At 43.1% G+C, this 19266-nt stretch overlaps 1 protein-coding gene across 9 annotated transcripts in view; it reads right to left on the reverse strand.

Moving 5' to 3' along the window:
- The window catches only part of NFIB (nuclear factor I B), a 465213-nt gene that overhangs the window by 209896 nt on the left and 236051 nt on the right, over nt 1-19266 (reverse strand). For 6 of the 9 annotated variants that reach the window (XM_037850907.1, XM_037850904.1, XM_037850903.1 and 3 more), the window contains exon 2: nt 3037-3568. In XM_037850907.1, the coding sequence (XP_037706835.1) occupies nt 3037-3568 (532 nt within the window). Of the gene's footprint in view, nt 1-3036; nt 3569-9616; nt 10678-19266 lie in introns of those variants that run through there. The other 3 variants (XM_037850906.1, XM_037850902.1, XM_037850901.1) reach the window with 1 other exon arrangement.

Genomic DNA, 19266 nt, shown 5'->3' on the forward strand with positions numbered 1-19266 from the left:
GGCAGTTGGTCAACAATGGAACTTTATTATACGCTGGTCTTTATTTCATCCTCCTGAAGAGATGCAGTATGTGAACTTGTATAAATAACCAAGAGGACTATTGACATTTCTAGATCTGGAAATTGTCAATATATTGTAACATCACTCCACACTGCAATGCGGATGCCAACTAACAAATCACAGGCATCCTGAGCTAAACAAAGAGGGTCTGATGCCAATCCTGGTGCCAGTGGCAACCATCTTTGGCATCCTCTCTGTTCTTTCTCATGTTTTTCTCCCAGCCGTTTAGAAGTGAGGAGAGAGAAAGAAAAGGGGAAAAAGGTAATTTTGTTGTTTATTCTTTTACAAACATTACATTTTTATTTTCTGATTTTTCTTTTATGTTTTTCTTTATATGTCTTTACCTGATTTATAAAACAGACTTAAGTGGTTTTTCATGTACTTAGAAGAGAAATAAAAAGTCATGATGTGAGATACACAGCCCTCTTATTGACTACATACTTATGTTTTAAAACCTGCCTTCTTTAATCAATTGCACTGCAAAATGATATAATTAACCTACTCTTGACCAAGAAAAAGATATAAATTTTGAAAAGGGGAGAGCATAAAAGCATCTGATGTGACTTTTTCAAAGAGCCAACAGATGTTAACAGGAGATGATGCACTGGCAGGTAGCAGAGGATACAAATTAGATGCTTTGGATAAAATAATGAAAGGTTCTCACAATAGAGAAACAGTAATAACAAAATCAATGTTTTATCTGAAAACGTGGTCTCCAAGAGTTGCTTAAAACTTTTTGATTATCATGACCGATGGTGCAATGCAGAAAGCATTTACTTATTTTTCTTTCTGCACTTTATCTTCACAAATCCAAAGAATACGTCCTTTATTGTCAGTTCATCAAAACCAAGATAGTTGGCTGCCTATCCCCAGAGTGAATGTACATGTGTGCACATCTCAAGGACTAGCCCTCATCAAGTTAAAATATGAGCGGAGTGAAGTGGCTGCAAATCTTCCCTCTATCTATGCTAAGGAGTTACATGACCCAGTTTTTAAAACTTTACTTCCAGCCTCGACTTTCACAACACAGTTACCACACATTTACAGTCAATTCAACACATATATTCAGCCCACCTTAAAATGTCACCTCCTAGACAGCTGTCAATCAAATTAAGTGTCATGTGTTAACGAGCATTTATTTTAGGACAGGCAGGGCAAAACAGAATTTTGCCCAAAGCATCATTACTCGGACTTTAATTCTTAAAAGCACAGAATTAGTAGATGCAATATTTCACTTATTTTTCACAAAGATTGTCCAAGATGCAACATTTCCAAAAGTATGATGCTCAACACCATTCTTTAAAATCAAATTTTAAAATTTCCCATATTTGGAGCATATCTCTAAAACTATATCAAAGAACTATAAAGACAAAAAGCACACAGTAAGCACCTAGATTTCTGAATCAAAAGAGTAATTCTGATATTTTGCTTTTTCAGTAGATAATAAAGTTCATAGCAAATGTATTAAATCCCACACATATATAACAGACAACAGATAACCATTTGCCACCTGGCTGTCCACGGGTCATTTTCCCTACTGCCAGGCCAAGCGAGGAAATGACCCATCACTATCTGTGACAGACCAAACTTCAGCCCACTTTTGGCATGCTCCTTTGTAAAATGATGTTTTACTATGAACTGAATGCTAATACAAGGACATCTATATTGTGATACATCTATTTGAAGAAAATAAATTCTCACCTACTTAAGGAAAATACATTAAGGAAAACAACAGTAATAAAGATATCTTTCATGAACTCAAAATTACTCAGCAAAAATATCCCCTATTTTTAAATTACTCTGGCAACATTCAAATCACTCTATTGAGTATTTCTTTTTAATGGGTATGGTTTGTGATTTCTGCATTCTTTCTGAGGTTTATTTTGAACCAGTGTAGCCAGTTCACTTTCTGTTTTTGTCCTGTAATGTTCTGCGAGGAAAGCTGTGACCTTCCTCTTCGGAAAGTTTTTTGAATTTACATTCAAGTCCACTAACAATCTTTAGTGATCTCAGTTCTCTCTAGGAAATATTATAACATCAGTTATTTAAAACAAGAACTATAAGCCATTTACTCTAAAGAGAATATTACACAATCAAAAGTAGGTGTTGACCACTGAATTATATAGCTGAATGTGGTTGAAAGAGGGAATTTTAGGGTATATATATATTACTAGAATAAAAAAATTTTTAAAAAATAAGACCATATGGACCATAGTTAATATTATAACTATAAAAATATTGTTTTATCATTTGTAACAAAGGTACCATTCCAAAAAAGTGTTAATAATAGGGAAAACTCTGGGGGGCAGGAGGGTGTCAGAGGTATATGGGAACTCTGTATTTTCCACACAATTTTTCTATAAACCTACAACTTCTCTAACAAAAATAAATAAATTTTTAAGAGCAGGTATTGACAGAAATATTAAAATTACATAAATCTAGGTCTACATAAGCAGACTTTTTGATGCTAACTACCTTAAGCATTTTGTAATAGTAAGTGTTAATTCTATTTTTCAATGCTATAGTACTAGATTCATGAATGAGGTTTATCTACCTTATTAGTGAAGAGGAAAGTGCAAAGATTATTAAAGAGTGGTCTGACTCACAAATAAATACACATTTTTCAAATAAGGAAAGATGGCTATGTTGCAAGAAATGTAGTCTAGGACATAGAGTAAAGAGCAATAAATTATATTTTTAGACTATTCTGTATACGACTTCAAAGACACTTTCAAACGCATCTTTTTGTGGCGTTTCTTTAAATATCCAAGCATATCTAGGGATGAAAGATACGTGCCTATTGACAATGTCTTGCACATGGTAGTGTACATGTGTGTGTACGTGGGCACACCATTCTACCAGAGAGGGTAAAGGAGATTTCAGGGCCTCGAGGATCTTCTAACCCAAGCCAGATATTTCATATACGGGTTGTAGGCAGAATTTGCCATACCAGAAGAAAGAACAATCTGGTCCTACCTTGCTCCTGCACGTAGTATGCCAAAAACAAATCAAGCTCCTTAACTGATACTGTGATATGATGTGGCTGGACACAAAGTGCTGGGTTTGTGCAATGTGGGGATTTCATGAGCCGCTCTCCATCGGTACTTTCCAAGGGGATGCCTTTGAACAGGATCACCATGACTAGATCCAGACGCCAGACTTTGTCTGCCTGTCGCAGGCAGTCGATTCTCCTAATCTTACCCTTCTGGTCGGGATTGGATAAGACACAGCACGGGTGCTTCTTGCCAGTCACGGTGAGCACAAAGTCCTCTCGGTACTCCTGGCGGATATCTTTGCGCAGTTTGGCCAGGAGCCTGGATGCCCACTTCTGTTTGATTTCAGGCTTTTCGCTGAGAAGCTCATCTTTGACTGCTCTTTCTTCATCCTTTGACATTCGCTTCTCATGCTTTTTAAAGTATTTGCGTTTCCGAGCCTGCAGGTTGAACCAAGTATAAGCGATTGCACGGACATGTGGAAGAAGTGCCTCGATGAATGGGTGAAATTCATCCTGTGGAAGATGAGGGAGGGAAGAAGATGTACATAGTTAGTTTAATTTTAAAAGCTAAAAAAAACAAAACAACAACAACAAAAAACCACAATCCATTCCCAATTCAGTATAAAAAGTTATGCACGAAAATAACATCCTTATCCTATTTAGAATTATCAAAAGAGCAGGACAAGAAGAAAAGAAAGTATGCCAAGCTGCTCATTTTGCACCAAAATTCACAGGTAGATTCTCCCTGCTAAAAACAAAATAATGTTTGTATTTCCATTCTCTCCCCAACCCCCCTCACCCCCACCCCAATGCCATGCATTCTATATTCTCCAAAATGTACACAACCAAGGTACTTGGCACCTAATTTAATATTTAAATATGTTTGACCAACTAACACTAAGCAGTACCATTTTACAAAGAACACAGTGAGTTTTTTTTTTTTTAATCGGAGCAGAGCTGTTCAGAAGGCAGGAGCAATGCCACAGTTCATTTCTCTTCTCTGTGGCACAGAAACACAAAGCATATAGATGCTGAGTGTAATGCCACACAGTTCCCGCTTTTGGAGCATGCTCTCAGCAAGAGGCTGCTGGTGGCACAAAGAGCATGCGCCATTAAACTTGATCCATTTTCTTATCAAACGTCCAACATTCCAACACTGAAACAGCACCATTCCAAGAGTGGTAACTAGAGAAACCAGTATACAATAAGGGAAAGTGGGCAAAGGACACAGTTCGTGTATCAGTGTCCTGAAAAGGTTTCCATACTTTGAGCTGTGCATTCTCTCTCCACCTCACCACACCAGCCCCCAACACATACACATACACCCACACACTTGCACATGGGCACAGTCTCTCTCTTTCACACTGACACACACACACACACACTTTTGCATTTTTAAATAAAAGTTTATGAAGTTGAAAACCAAGATTACATGGATGTTCTTTCAGCAGCTTTCCTGTAGAATCTGAAGCCCCACAGAGCCAGTTAATTTGCTAACCAATCACATGAGTATGCCAATTATTCTAAACCCCTTAAAATTCAATCTGAGGTGAACAATGAAAAATGGCAACTTGGCACCAACTTTACATTCTTTGTGTCTGCATGCTGTGGCATTGTGACACTAGGAGAGCACCAATGGTCAGTTACCGGTTTTGTGGAATCCAGTGAAATTCACTTGCCACGTATATGAATTCTCATACAGGACTGTGGGTGCAGGTACACATGTGCTTGTGGCTCTGCACATATATAGATCATATAGTACCCCATCTTTCAAATTAAGTCATTTACCTTTAGGCTCCTGCATTTTTTTTTCTGCTTCATCCAAGCCTTTGTAAGAGAGGGAGGCCACAAAGAGCAGCCGATAATCCTTACCTAAAAACCTTTCAAGTTACTTTCCCAATGCAGTCAGTGTTTCATTACTTCCTGGCTTAGGTAAAACCTGTCTCGTAAGGCCAGGCCTATTACTGTTCAGAGAAACAGCCTAACAGCATGTGCATGCACATTGTTTATGTGCAATAAGCTAAGATCTGCAGCAAATGAAAACTTCCACCGTGACCACTTTTCTGGTCACATTGACTATATTGTCACCCAACCACAAAATAACTTTCTTATTGATCTTAGCCCAAGTTAGAATTTAAATATTAGTGGTAGTCACCGTGAACTATGCGGAGTAAGTTCTATTTAACCAGCAGACCAGTAGATAAAGATGATGAAAGTACAGCTAATGACAATCGAACAAAGAAGGTGTCCCCAAAAATCCACATAGTTATGAATCCATTTTTTAAGATGGAATTCAAAGTTTCAATGCTAAAGACTGTGGCATGTTAGCAGTTTACAGTTCAGAAATGGAAAGGTGTACATCCTATCAAATTAACAACATACTTTTCAAGTGCTTTAGCATATTGCTGTAAAACGTTTCTACAGCAGAAAAAGTATGAATCAAAATTTTGTAACAATACAGAATGCAGATGATTACATCACAGCATGAGGCATAACCAAATGCCATAGAGGAAATCATTAAACCGATCAGTAGTTTCCAGCAGAGATTTGAACAATTCGGTTACTATGTGAGCACATTAAACTAGGCCATGGAAAGAGTTAAACCACAATCTGTTCTTTGTGTGGGAAGGCAGCCCTGCTCAGCAACCACAGCCCATGATAAGACCTCCCTATCTCCATACACTTTCTGATGCTCTGCTTTTAGCTTTCACTGTAACTACAAAAACTTTGTTTATCCCCCTTAGAAATATATGGGAAAGGAAAGGCTACTCAAGGAAATGTGGACTTAAATGTGATTTGGGAACTCAGTTCCTACAACCTGAATTTTACTATGATTCATTGATATGATTAACAAACATCCATATATAAACTCATAAGCTAAAAACTGAGAATATAAGGAGTACACAGGGGGAAAGGTTTTGTCTCACTCATTTTACTCTGGTCATGCTTTTTAAAATGCAATATTATTTGAACAAACATTAAGCAATGTGGTAACACTTAAGTAGTTACATCCTTAAGTACTATGTTCAGTGACATTTCACTTTCTTATAAAGATATCACAGTTTTGATTAAATTTGGTCAAGTTTCAATATTTATATGTAAGCATCACCATTTCTCATGTAACAAATCTCAAAATTTCAATAAATTAACTTAAAAAATCAGAATGCAAATTTGAGGGTAAAATTTGGAATTTCTTAACAAATACACACAAGCCCAGGTTTTTAAAAAGTGCCTTGAGTTTGTCATCAATGCTACCAAATAATGCTTCGAAGCAAACTTTTTCTATTTGGTAAATAGAAATGGCAAACTTTCTCAGACTGCAAAGGAGCCCTATTAATATCTCTTAAGGCTTCACTATTATGTGGATTCCTTTCAAGTGAAATGCTTATTTGAGTAGTGGACATATTCAAAAAAAAAAAAAAAACACTAAGTGGAGGTCTGCTATAAGTCACATATTTCTATATCAACATGCCTAAAATGTCATCTCCCAAGTGTGATTGTTTTCTAATGCTGAGTAGGAATATATATCTAATGACTCTGAATGACATGAATGTGGAGTATAGTAACAATCCTCAACCAATTTTTTTAAAGTGATTAAGGTTTTCTAATATCCTAACTAGTGGATTATCACAATAACACTAAGCAATTACAGAAATTATTTCAGAACAAACAAACAAAAAAGCAAAGCAAATAAGGAATCTAAGCTCTAACGGCTCTATACTTAGGTAATAAGCCACCTTGTTCTTTCAGAATTTTTATTAAAATGCATTGGCTTTCAGTAATTCTTTCTCTTTTAAATCTTTTTTTAGTTGAACTAAATAATCGATAAAACAAATAATCAAGGTACAAATTTCAAATACAGAAGTAAACACTCTTAATTCCACTAGGCATATTTATTTTTCTTCACGGAAATAATGGTTTCCATGAAAGCAATGGAAAATTAGACCAATCTAGAAGTGGAAGGGTAAATACTAGGTATTCCTGGAGCACTGCTATATAACAATAAACTATGAAAAATTGTATCTGCAGAACTTGAAATACAACGAAAGAAAAAATTCAATTTCATCATGCCAACTGAAAGTTATATTATTAAGAGTTAGCATTATTTGAAGATTAAAAGCAAATATTAAATTATTTATGATAGTTCTTAATTTTCCTTTTACATGTGGTTTATGTTATTACATTTATCAGAAAATGATACTGTAGCATACCATTTTGTTAAATACTAACTTTAACAGTAATTCCTTTTGAATCTCTTCTAAATCTAGATACCTTACTGCAACAACTGAGATATTTTTTAAAGTTTTCAACCAATTAGGAACGTTAATCTGTTTTGTACTTACATTTCCTAAAAAAGATTTTGCTATAGATATTAAGCCCTTACATCCATGTAGAACAAGCTCTTATACAACTAAAACTGTACATGAATACCTTGCATTACCTATAAAGTCACATAGAGATTAGTTAAATGAGAATTCTAAAGCTAAAATTACTTCGCTAGTATAGGCCTTAAATGCCAAATATATTTTAATCCTTTCACCAGATTTACTTTATTAAAATAGAAAATAGTAAAGAATATGTCACCATGAATTAGTGTTGATAAGTATGTATCTTCAATACTAAAATAATAGCTGAACGACTAGGCTGTACATGCTCCCAATATTCTATATGTCAGGATGTTGCAATCTTATTTTTAACTAATGCAAATTAAGATAAAGCTAGTGACTCTTCCATCCATATTTAGAGGAAACAAGAAATGCAATGTAATTGCTAGTTTCTGTAAAGCCGATGATGGAAATATAAATTAATATAGAAAAAAGCAACTATTATTCAACACTTTACAGGTGAGAATAAGTGATGCAGCACTTTGTAAGTGAAATGCTTACTTCATTTTGTTTTATTTGAATTATGCTTCAATAATCATCCCAGTGTAAAAATAATATTGAATGGAAGTAGTTTACCAGAAAGAGGAAAACAATCTGGCTGATGGATAATATTAAAGGTAACTTTTACTACTAAAGACGATTGGTTTTATCTTAAACAGTTTCAACATCACATTATTGCCCATTACCATTCATAGCTTTTGAAATACAAATAGCTCAGCAACTCATTTTTCCAGTTTTGTTAAATTAAAGTGGAGTTTACTTGCTGAAAATAGCCATATCTAAGTCAATCATATTCAGATGCCAAACAAAATATAAACAATAAAAAATGTGTCAGCCAAAAAGCTACAGGACTGTATCCAATCACTGAATACGCCTTATCATTGTTTTCATCTTCATTCACAATTTATGAATGCCTCAGTCCTTTTGAATCACAATGGCTTCTAATTGTCACACAATTGAAATCTTAATCATTTGTCTATTATAAAAATACATCATCGTTAATATCAGATTTTTAAAAAATTTTAACACAGCCAAGACTAACCGACACTTCTTTAGTTGTTCAGTTTTTATGTCAATGTCAAAGAAAATGGTTACCAATTACCAACTGGTAACATTCGCCTAAAAGCTTAAGTAAACTGTCCAACACCTTTAGAGGTTTAAAATTCTGTTTCAAATAACATTCCTGGACTAAGATAGTTAGTTTGTCAGTTACTTGGCTGATCAGTTAGTTGGGCAGCGGTGAAAACTGCCCTCAGGTAAGTCGATTCTTTCTCGCCACTTCCATTTGACCATGTGGTTTAAAGTGATAAAAACCGTGTTTAAAAAAAAAAGTATAAAGCCACTGTTTTATTTCTTATTGTTTCCAAGATATTTGGCCATTTTCAGAATAAAACAACAAAAACAAAAAACCCACCTCATTTTTCCAGCATTATTTCATGTTTTAAGAACTACGCTCAAACATCGTCAAATGAACAGGTCCCCACAAAATGAAATATGTCCTAAAAGTCCTTAAGTTTCACCACGACCAACTAACTCTTGTCAACGTGAAGACCGCCTTCGTAGTGCGGTCACTGGAAACCCCAAAGTGCCGGTCACTGTGGACCAGTTTCAATTCCCCAAATTAAGCAAGGGTACGGGTCCGCACGACAACTTCGGATTTGCTCCGCCACCCGCCCACCGCCTGCAGCAGAGCCCAGAGGCGCCCACACGGACTTGTGCTCCAGTCCCCTGGCCCAAGTTCACTGGATGTTTTCAGGAGCTCAGTCCCACTAAACCCTCGTCTAAAACCGGAGTCCGCCTAGCGCGCCAGCGGCCAGAGGGATCAATAGGCACCCTGAACGGGGGTGCTGCTGCGAGTGGGCACTTGGGGGGCCCCGGACCTGCCCATCCCCGGTGGCCTCGCCCGGCCTGGGCGCCCTGGCAGCGCGCGGGCCGTCAGCTCTGCATGCCCAGGACGCGGGGCTGAGCGCGTGCGGTGGCCACGAACTAGGAACAGCAAACTGGCCTCCACGCCGCCCCGCAAATCCCGCCGCAACTCCCGGCCACTTCTTCGCCAAAGGAAGGGGCGTGAGGAGGTTAACTCAAGCCGTTAATTGTCTGCACGACGAGAGCAACAAAACAAAACAAAGGCATTTCGGGCTAGAGAGAAACTCGAGAGAGCGAACGAGAGATGTACCTGAGTGAGACAGATGGGAGAATACATCATGACTTCGCCTTAAAACGCACTTTCGCGAAGATGCCCAAGAAAATCTTCGAGAAGCAAGAATTTCATCTATTCATTTTACAGTCATCTGAGCCCCGCGATGCGATGAATCAGAACGGGGCTCTGCGCTGGATCACCGCAACTTCACAACAAACACAGTCCTCCTTAAATAGCCAAAGATTCAAGTTCACTCGGCGTGCTAGATTTCCCGGGGTGAAATCCAATCTACACTTTTAACCCTCTTGCAGTCCGAGCGCGCTGGCCCTGCTCGCCGAGGCCGCCGCCGCCGGTGGTGTTGGCTGCTTTTCGCCTGGATTTGGGGATTTGTTTTCTATTCTGCAGTTGCTGTTGTTGTTGGGGGGCTAAGGGGTGCACGAAGGTTCGATGTGGGTTGGATTGGGGTGGTGGTTGGTTGTGAAGTGCTTTTTTAAAAAAAGGCGGGGAGGGGGGGCGCGGAAGGGAGGGCGGGAGGGAGAGCGCGGAGAATGTGTCACCGCCCTGGGAAAGTTCAAGGTTAAAGCCCCGAGCACTGCGGCAGGATCTCGGAGTGGTGATCGCTGGCGAAACTTTGCTGCTAGCCGACCATGTGTGTGCGCAAGGGGGAGCGTGAGCGAGTGCGCGCGGGTGGCGAGGCGCGCGCGGGAGAAGGCCTGGGTGGGGGTGGGGGAGAAGGGAGAGGCCGGGGTGAGGGAGGGGGCGCGAACGCAGGTCTCCCGGGCGGAAGAGACTCGCGGCGCGCGGTCCCCGGCTGCAGCCGTCGCCGCCCGCGCTGGCTCCTCCGCGCCGGGCCGCCCGCCTTGCCCCGCGTCTGACCGGCCAAGCGAGGAGCCTGCTGCTGCTGCTGCTGCCCAGAGCCCGGGGGATCGAAACGATCTCCTGAAAATCCCAAACGATAAATCCTGATCTCTCGCTCGGCTCCAAACTCCTCTCTTTTTTGCTGTGGGCTCTTTTTTCCCCTCCCTCTCTCGCTTTCTTTCGTTGCAAAACTTGGAAGTTGAAAATTTCACCAGTTCCACCCTCTGGACCCCGCTCGAGCTCTCTCCAAATCAGACTTAAGGATTGTTTTATTATTTAATTACACAATCATCGCTTTACTCCTCCTCCTCCTGCAAACGCGCATTCCTTTTACACCAGCCTCTCTACACCCCCCGCCCCCCACCTCCTCCTCCTGTTTCTCCCCCCACACCCCTCATTTATTAAAGGTCTCACCGGTGCAACAGAACTATGTTGTTTTTTTTCCTTTTTCAAAATATATCGTCTACCCGCCCTTTGGGTAAGCTCCTCAGCTTCCCCACAACATACCCCGCACATACACATCCCCGAAAAACCGCCCTGGAAGGGGTATTTCGATGATCTCTGCGGACTCCAAGCCGCGGGAACACCCGAGTGAAAGAACCGAATCGAGAAAGGAACGAGTGGAAAATTCCCTCACACCCAGGCCGCCCCAGGACCCCGGCTAGGGCGCTGACACACACACCCAGGGTGGGCGCGGGCCGCCAAGTACGCAGGCAAAGGAACGAGGGGAGGCCGAAGAGGAGGGGGTCGAGCCAACTTAGGCTCAAGTAGTTGGGGCGCCCTAGCGCAGACGTTGCGTAAGGTGAGGGGGGAGGGGGTGCGGCGCTCGGCACCGCGCCGTGCGGGGAACGCGAGTTCACTCCTGGGGTGGTAAGTGGGGGGTGGACTCTGGGGTCTCCCCAAAGTGGGCCCACGCCCAGGACCGCTCCGCAGAAGCTGCACGCAGCGCTCCGCTGCGGTTTGCCGCCTCCCTAGGGGTACTCAGTGCACGTGGCCTCTCTCTGAGCGGGAGGATCGGGCCGAGCCGCCGCAACCGCCTCTTCCTCTCTCCTCCTCCTCGCTCCCATGCGCCTCTCTCCTCCTGCAGCCCCGCTGGCTCTCTCCCAGTCTCCACCCCCCGGGTCCCGGGGCGCCTGCGGAAAGGAGCTGCCTCCCCTCTCGGGTGCAGGCAGGGCGGGGCCGCGGCGCGCCCCGCGCACCCGGGACTGCAGGGCGGGCGCGCGCGCGCGAGAGAGAGCGGGGTGCGTGTGCCGCTACAGCCCTCCAGAGGCTGCCAGACCAGAGACGCTCGGCGCCCGCTCCGGCTTTCAATCCTGCGAGAAGCTACCCTGTCCCCACCCCGGACCAGAGCTTGGAGGCCCAGAGTGAATGAACTTGATTTCACGTCTTTTGAGGGAGGCAGTTTGCCTTGCACTCTTTCTCCCTCCTACTTCGCACACACACATATACACACATACACACACACTCCGCCCCCAAAATTCCGGTTTTCTGCTACGGGTGGGTGGGGAAACAGTAGAAGCAAAGCCTGCCCAGACAATGGAGAGGAAAAGTGAATGTCGGTGCTTCCGCGTACATCTATCTCGGGGCTGAGGGGAGAGGCTGGGGCCGCGAAAAGACTCCAATGCCCCATTCCCGGCTCCCTGCGCGGGGCTGCGCCTACTTCCAACTGTGTTTTGTGGGTACTTCGAGGGTCTCCACTGGTTCCCCTTTCCTCTTTCTCTTCCTCTGTCTCGATTTTTTTTTTCTCTCGACTTTTTCCTCTCTCTCGATCTCCCCTGCTTGAACCCCCAGCCGCTCGCCAGCGGACCTGAAGGAACCAGTGACTTTTTCCCTTCACCAAGAGGGAGTTATCCACATCAAGCATTTCACAACGACACATCAAGAAAAGTAGGCAGGTTCAAGTCAACCGTGAAATGGTCACTTTTTAACCCCGTCCTGTCCTCATTAGGAAAATGCTCAAACACAGTCCGTTTTCAAAGAGCACTCTTAATGAGGCGAGCTTGCCAAATCTACCAGCTGCAGCCCCCGTAAACCAAGAGCCCAAAGAAGAAAGGCGCTGCGGTGGGGGGAGGGGAGTTGGGGAGGCCGGTGCTGAGGTGGCTCTGAAAAGACAGGTAAAGTAGGGGAAATTGCGAGAACTCCCACTAGTTAACCCTTTAGGGCGCACACCGCAGGGAGCAGCCTCCCTGCCCGCCCCCATCCCTACCCCCAGGGCAAATCCTGCTGTCAGCGTTCTGACAACGTTAATTTCCTTTGTGTGGGTCATTTCTTCTTTATGAAAAGCTGCGATAAAGTTGACAATCTTTATAGATGAAAGTAACAAGCTGACGAGTCAGAGTCAATCCAAATATTCATTTCTATCTCCGAAATTTTTAGGCAACACCTTTGGTTTTGTTTTTGTTGTTGTTTTAATCCCAAAGCACCATTTGTATTGCCCATTACTCTGCACCCCATACCAGATCTGGGGGATGGGGCTGGCGGCGTAGAGGATAGCGCTGCTGATAATACCAGCTTTAACTAATGGAGTTTCCCTTTGAACAAATATTCAATTTAACCGGAGTTAATTTACCACAAAAGACATTCCCCTTGGCACGAATGTGTTCATGTCCTTGAACACACCTCTTTGAATGTCTGGACTCTAACAGAAGCCATTATTTCGGGGTCTCTTTAAAAATCCAGTGCCCATCTCTCCTTTTCTCCCTCCCTCCCTCCCCCCTCACCACACCACCCCTGATGAAATCCTGGCACCCAGAGAGCGCTCCTTTCAGCCAGAGATCCAAGAACCAGCCGCTGTGCCCTGGCAAAAGAGGCCCAGTGCTAAGCCTTGGGGAAGTATCTCCAGACATGGTTACTCCCTCCTCCCCTTATTAGTTTCCCTTTCCAACAGAAACCATTTCCTTTTGCCACCAAAACTAGATTGCATCCAAAGTTTTTCACACGCCTTAAAAAAGAAAAACGAAAAATTGCCAACTGTTACACAGAAGAGCCCACAAAAGCTGCAGCAGCACCAAGGCGAAGCAGCAGCATCAGACCCAGGTAAGACCCCAGAGATGTGAAGCTGTCTGGGGCCTCCCAGAGCCACCATTTAGGGGTTCATACTTCTTTCAAATGCTCCATTTTTTGTAGGGTGTTTGTGGTTCAGTACAGTTTGATGACCCTAGAGGATGCTTAGTTTGGGGGGGGGGGGTTGATTTATTTCTAGGAAAAAGGAAAATAAAAAAGGTGTAAAGGTAAGGTAGGGAAAACCAAAAGGGAGGGAAGAATGAGGAACAGAGACATCCTGAACGGGCTTATGGGGGTACTCACTTTAAAGGACTTTGGCTTCCTGTCAGGCATTGGAGCCACAGACAGAATGGCTTACACCCCCCAAAACACTGCTTCTTGTCCAGCCAATGCCAACTCATTGCAGACTTTTTCAGGATGAACTCTAAGAGAGCCTTTGGTAAATAGGGACTGGTAAATTTGGGTGGATGGGACTTCTGGGTTCTCTTAGCATAAGACTTGTCCATTACTTTTGGTTTGAGAAATGCCAATCTTTTAAATCCCAGGTAGGAGAGTAGAGAGGAGGAATTGAGAAAGTGCACGCATTTTATTCACCTTTTGTTTTTTTCCAGCATGTCTGTGTCAGGGTATTAAGAGTGGTTTTAAAGTACCTGTGAAAAACCTCTGTTTTTGTCAAAATGGGCCAAACACTTCCTAAACTTTGATACTTACCTCTTCTAACCCTCTTCTTTCTCCTGCACTGACAGGATGAAAGCACTGGTAGGACAGGCCACATCCATTCTCCCAAAAAACCTGGCTGAGGAGTTGAAGAGAAGTGAGCAGCTCCCTCAGCAACCGGAAAATCTGATAATTTTAGTATCCCTAAAGATCTCCTCCCTATATCACCTATTCCCTGCCATCAGATAGGGAAAAGAGTTTCATTTCTAACTGGCAGAAAGTTTAGTGATTTCAAAAAGGAATGCTAGTACTTCAGGTGGCTGGGGTTTTCAAAACTCGATTGTATATTTAAAACACTTAAAAATTAAGCAATGTTCCCAAGTTGAGTCTTTCACTGACCTCCAGAAAGAAATTTGACATCTCAAGTAACTCCGAATAGTGATTTTCTTTTACCTTACTCCCTTCTAAAGAAACTGCAGCGACAAGTTGCAAATCCTGGACAGTTTAGCACAAGGTTTCTTGGAGCTTAACAAAGCTGTCATTTTGAGTACACTCGATGACTTTTTTTTCAGCTCTCACATGTGATTCATTCAAGAGGAGGCTCAACAATTCCACATACCCTGGCTGCATTGCCAATATCAATGTTTTAAAACTAAATACAAAAGAGACAGATGACCTGATGACCTCAGGAAACAGGCCTGCAAAACTGCAACTATCTACTACCCTGTGCCCAGGGACCATCCCTTCTTCCAAATGAACAGCAAACATCATACATGTGCAGCTTGGGACACACAAGTTTATATCCACAAGGAGGAACACCAAAATTCCACTCAAAAACGCATATATAAACAACCCAGCAAGCACTGAAATTGCCTGTGCTTCATGGAAATTGCAAAATCACTCCCTGCTCTCTAGGTGCTTAAAGGACTACTGTCAAATTAGGATAGCAGTCCCCCCCCATCCCGGACAAAATTAACAACCAGTTAGCTTCCCCACCCCAGCCCCCCACCCCCACCTCCCATTGCCAGTGCTTTGCTTTTCACTGAAATGAATAAATAACCGTGGACTTTTTTGCCTTCCTCTGGGAACTGTTGGGTGTCCCCAAAAGATAAAACTAAAAGAGAAAATGACGCTGTTAATATTGTTGCTGCTGAAATGCCTGTGCTCGACTGTTTGTTTGTTTGTTTTTTAAAAACAACCGTCCCACTAAGTGTGTCTACATTACGGATACATTTACAAGCTAGATTCTGAATCTGAATACCGACTGGACTGGATTCCTACAGTAAGTTTAGCGGTTTCCACTTGTCTATAGAGATAAGGCTACTTCATCAACAGATATTCCCAACTTCTGAAGACATTTGCACCCCGATTACAAAGTCAACAGTTGCCCTGTAACACTTTACCTTTTGCATGATTTATTTTGAACCTTGAAAATCACAGTAATAGTTGCCTCCCTTCACTCCCAATACAGCAAAAGTTACATTCTCATACACACTCTGCTGGTTTGGAGAAAGTTGTAGTTTCCGTCCTTTTTTCAGAATGGCTGACCTTTAAAGTAAAACAAAGCCATCATTTTCTGTGTGTAAGTTGGCTTTTGTTACTCATCGACACATACCTTCATGACATCTGAAAATAGGTCAGTTTTAAAGAGATATTTGGAAGGCTTTATTCAAAATAGCTAAACGGTCTTTACATTCTGCATTATGAAGTGTAAAAGTTGCATTGCACACCAATGTAAACTTACTGCACCCCTTTCTCTAATTCCCCTTTTGAAAACTGTCTTGCTATTTGGAAAGCAAAACAATGCATAACAACAGAATCCTGCATTTTAGCTTTCAAATTAAAATTTATGAGACAATTGCATAATTACAAAGAGAAAAGACAAACAATTGGGCCTGAACAAAATCAATGTTCAGTCATCTTTATCTCTGAAATGTATCCGAAATATTTTAACAGCACAGCAAGCTAATAAATTTCAGAGCAATAACATTGTCAAATTGTGTGATGTCACAAGCTCCAAAAGCAAAGTTACAGATGTTTGTAACATCACATTCACTCTTATAATTATGCGGCTGCTCAGTCTGACTATATTAAAATTAAATGGATGTCTATGTCGGCTAAAGCATAAAAGGAATTTATTTTGGACATCAAACAATGAAACTGTCACCATTTATTGTATGAAACACTCAGTTAATCAATTTCCTATTAGAGCAGCTTTCAACAATACTCAGCTTTAAAATTCATCGGGGCCAGCAAAAACCTTTCCCCAATGCACAAGAATGCAGTCCCAACCACAGACGATAATTACCATTCTAATACTTTTATTGCCCAAGCACTTTTTCCTTTGCTCTCCATCAGTTAGGCAGGAATCTGCAGTATATTGTATCAGTGAGTTGGAGTGCTTGACCTTTGCCCACATATGATTTAATAGGGACTTTTCAGTGCTGGAGCTTTCTCCATCTCTCATACCATTAAATGAAAACATCAAACCTCAAATGTAAAACTGGAAACCACAACGTTTTGTGTTTCACAACTCTTTGCAGTTTTTACTTAGGCTGCTTAAAGGTCAGCTTCTTAGCTTCACAATGCTCTCCCACGTACATTGCACTCGAAAGTCACACTAATTCTGATTTTGATTAAATCTTGAATTCTCCAGCCATATACACACATGCACTCTGCTTATTTACACATGCATTCTTTTCTAACCACATAAGCATGCATGTATGACTTTCTGGATTTATTCCAGTTAGGGCTGATTTAAATGTCTATTCAAATATGGGTTCAAAAGTTAACTTTTTCCCGCCTGTTGCAAGTTAAAGTTACAAAGGACCGTGCTATACGATCTATTCAAAGAAAGTTAGAGTTAATCTTGTGTGTTTTGGCGCCTTTTCCCTGCCAGCTACTGTACTTGAGTGTGTGCGTGCGGAGGGGGGGAGGGGGGGCGGGGACGGGACTTCGAGATCTTGTCTGTCCCGTCTCAAGTTCAATGGCAGTTTTTCCAACCCAAAGAGAAGATGGCCATGTTCACGGCCCTAATAATAATTCCGATCACGCCACTTCGGCATCTTGTGTCAAAGTAGAAACTGGCTTCCCCGCCCCCTTCGACCTGAGAGCTGCCAAGTCTTCACACTCTCCGCATTCAACCACAACTTAATGGATGGGATATTGTGCATTAAAATGGGGCCCAGATATACTGGCGAAGAGAGGACAAGGGAAAAGGGAGACAGACAGACGAGCGCGCGCGCACACACAGACTTAGAAAGAGAGAAAAAAAAATCCTAGAGCAAAAACAGCAGGGTGGGAAAAAAAAGTATTAACAGAAGAGGGAAGAAATCCATCATAATCTTTTATATGGGTGGGATTGGGGGGAGGGCTAGCAATTCCGATCTGCAGCTTCGGGAAAGGGTGGACAGGGTGGGAGTTGGACGGTTGGGGTGACTACACTTTAGAATAAATACCCATTTTTAAAACTCTAGCACTCTAATTAGAGCTAAATAGCTCTTCCCTCGCTTAAAAAACGCACTTTTAAAATGAGAAGACGCAGCAAAGCTGCACCTGAAAAAAAGAAAAGAGTGCTGCAGAAAAACAGAATGGGCTGCAAGGTACAACTAAAGTATCATTTGTAGAGTAATTTTTTACAACATGGGGGAGGGAGGAATAGGGAGTTGAAGCAGGAAAAGTGCTAAATGTCAAATTCCGCACTGTTGGGACTCACAATGTTATCCACTGATGCCTGCCATAAAAGTGTGACACATATACCGAAGTTGCCAAAGCTTTAAAAATACATACTTGCTTTAGTTCTGGAAACCCAGAACTACAGCTCGAACTGTAAAGTAGAAATGACATCAGCGTTTAGGAAAAGGGTAAAATAGTCACTTTATAATCCACCAACAGGGAAAAATCTGTACCTCTGTGGGGGGGGGGTGCAAAGGACGAACAAGACGAGCAAACAGAACCCATCCATTTTAAAGCCACATACCATCGCACTATTGCATTAAATAAAAGATCTTGAGTCTGTAACAGGACCCTGGGCCGCTGACTTCACGTGTCTCAGGTACAGATTTGTGGATTTTCTCAAGGGTTGCTTTCGTGTCGCTTTTTGTGTTTAATTAAAAGAAAAAATCCAGGCGTAGTCTTATTTTTTTAATTATTTCTGCAATGCCAAAATTCTTGGCCCGAGAAGAAAAGGCGATAAAAGTCAAGTCTATAAGCAGGCAGCCCCTGAATAGGTCTGGGTATCCGGTTTTCCTTCTTCTCACTTGCCGAAGACTGTTTCTCGTGGTTGACTTGAACGCCGTCCAGAGTCGTGTGTGTGTGTGTGTGTGTGTGTGTGTGTGTGTGTGTATGCGCGCGCGCGTTTACTGGATTTTATTGTTTTAGCGGGGTTGCTTTCGGGGTGGGGGCTACCTCTTCGCGCCCTCCTCCTTCCTCCAAGTCCCCGCGCTAGGCTGATGCAGCAGGCGCAACCGCGGGACTGCGCGCTCACCCCTTCTCCACCCTCGGATTGGGCTGGCGGGCGGCGGGGCTACCCCGGAACCGCCGCCCACCCGAGCACCCTTTCCGCGCCGGGCCCGCGCTCCCGCCCTCCGCGTCCCCTCGCTTTCTCTTTCAGGAGCTCGCCTTCTGCCCTGCCCCGCCCCGGCCGGCCCTGGACGCGCGGGGAGTGCGGCTCTTCGCTTCCGCCTGGCGGCGGGAAAGAGACGGAAAGGAGGAGCTGTGAGCCGGCGGGCGCGCGGTGATGAATATTCATCAGGGCGCCCGTGGCGGGGGAGGTGGGAACCCGCGCGCAGCCGGCGGCTCGGAACCCGTACCCAGGCTGGAGTGGGTGTGGTGGCCCTGCGCGGCGGGGGCATCCCTCGTGGGCTGGGGGGCGGGAGAGAGTGCCTGGTCTTTGTGCGAGGAAGAGTGGGGAGGGAGGGGCCGCCTGTGCTAGGGGGCTGCCCCAGGTTCTGCGCGCCTTTGGGTCCCGTGCGCCTTTGTGCTCCCTGAGTGTGTCTGGGGCGTGCCTTGGTCTAGGGGTCCCCCCGCGGACATGCGGGAGTAGGGAATTAGGTAGAAGAGCTGCTCAAAAATTAAAAAATATATATATAGTAATAAAGAACAAGTAATTTGTGTTACTCCCTATTCCGCGCCACGTTCAACTTCTCAAGGCCATGTTTGTTTCTCTG

This window comes from Choloepus didactylus, chromosome 10 (assembly GCF_015220235.1).
Source record: "Choloepus didactylus isolate mChoDid1 chromosome 10, mChoDid1.pri, whole genome shotgun sequence".
Lineage (NCBI taxonomy): Eukaryota > Metazoa > Chordata > Mammalia > Pilosa > Megalonychidae > Choloepus > Choloepus didactylus.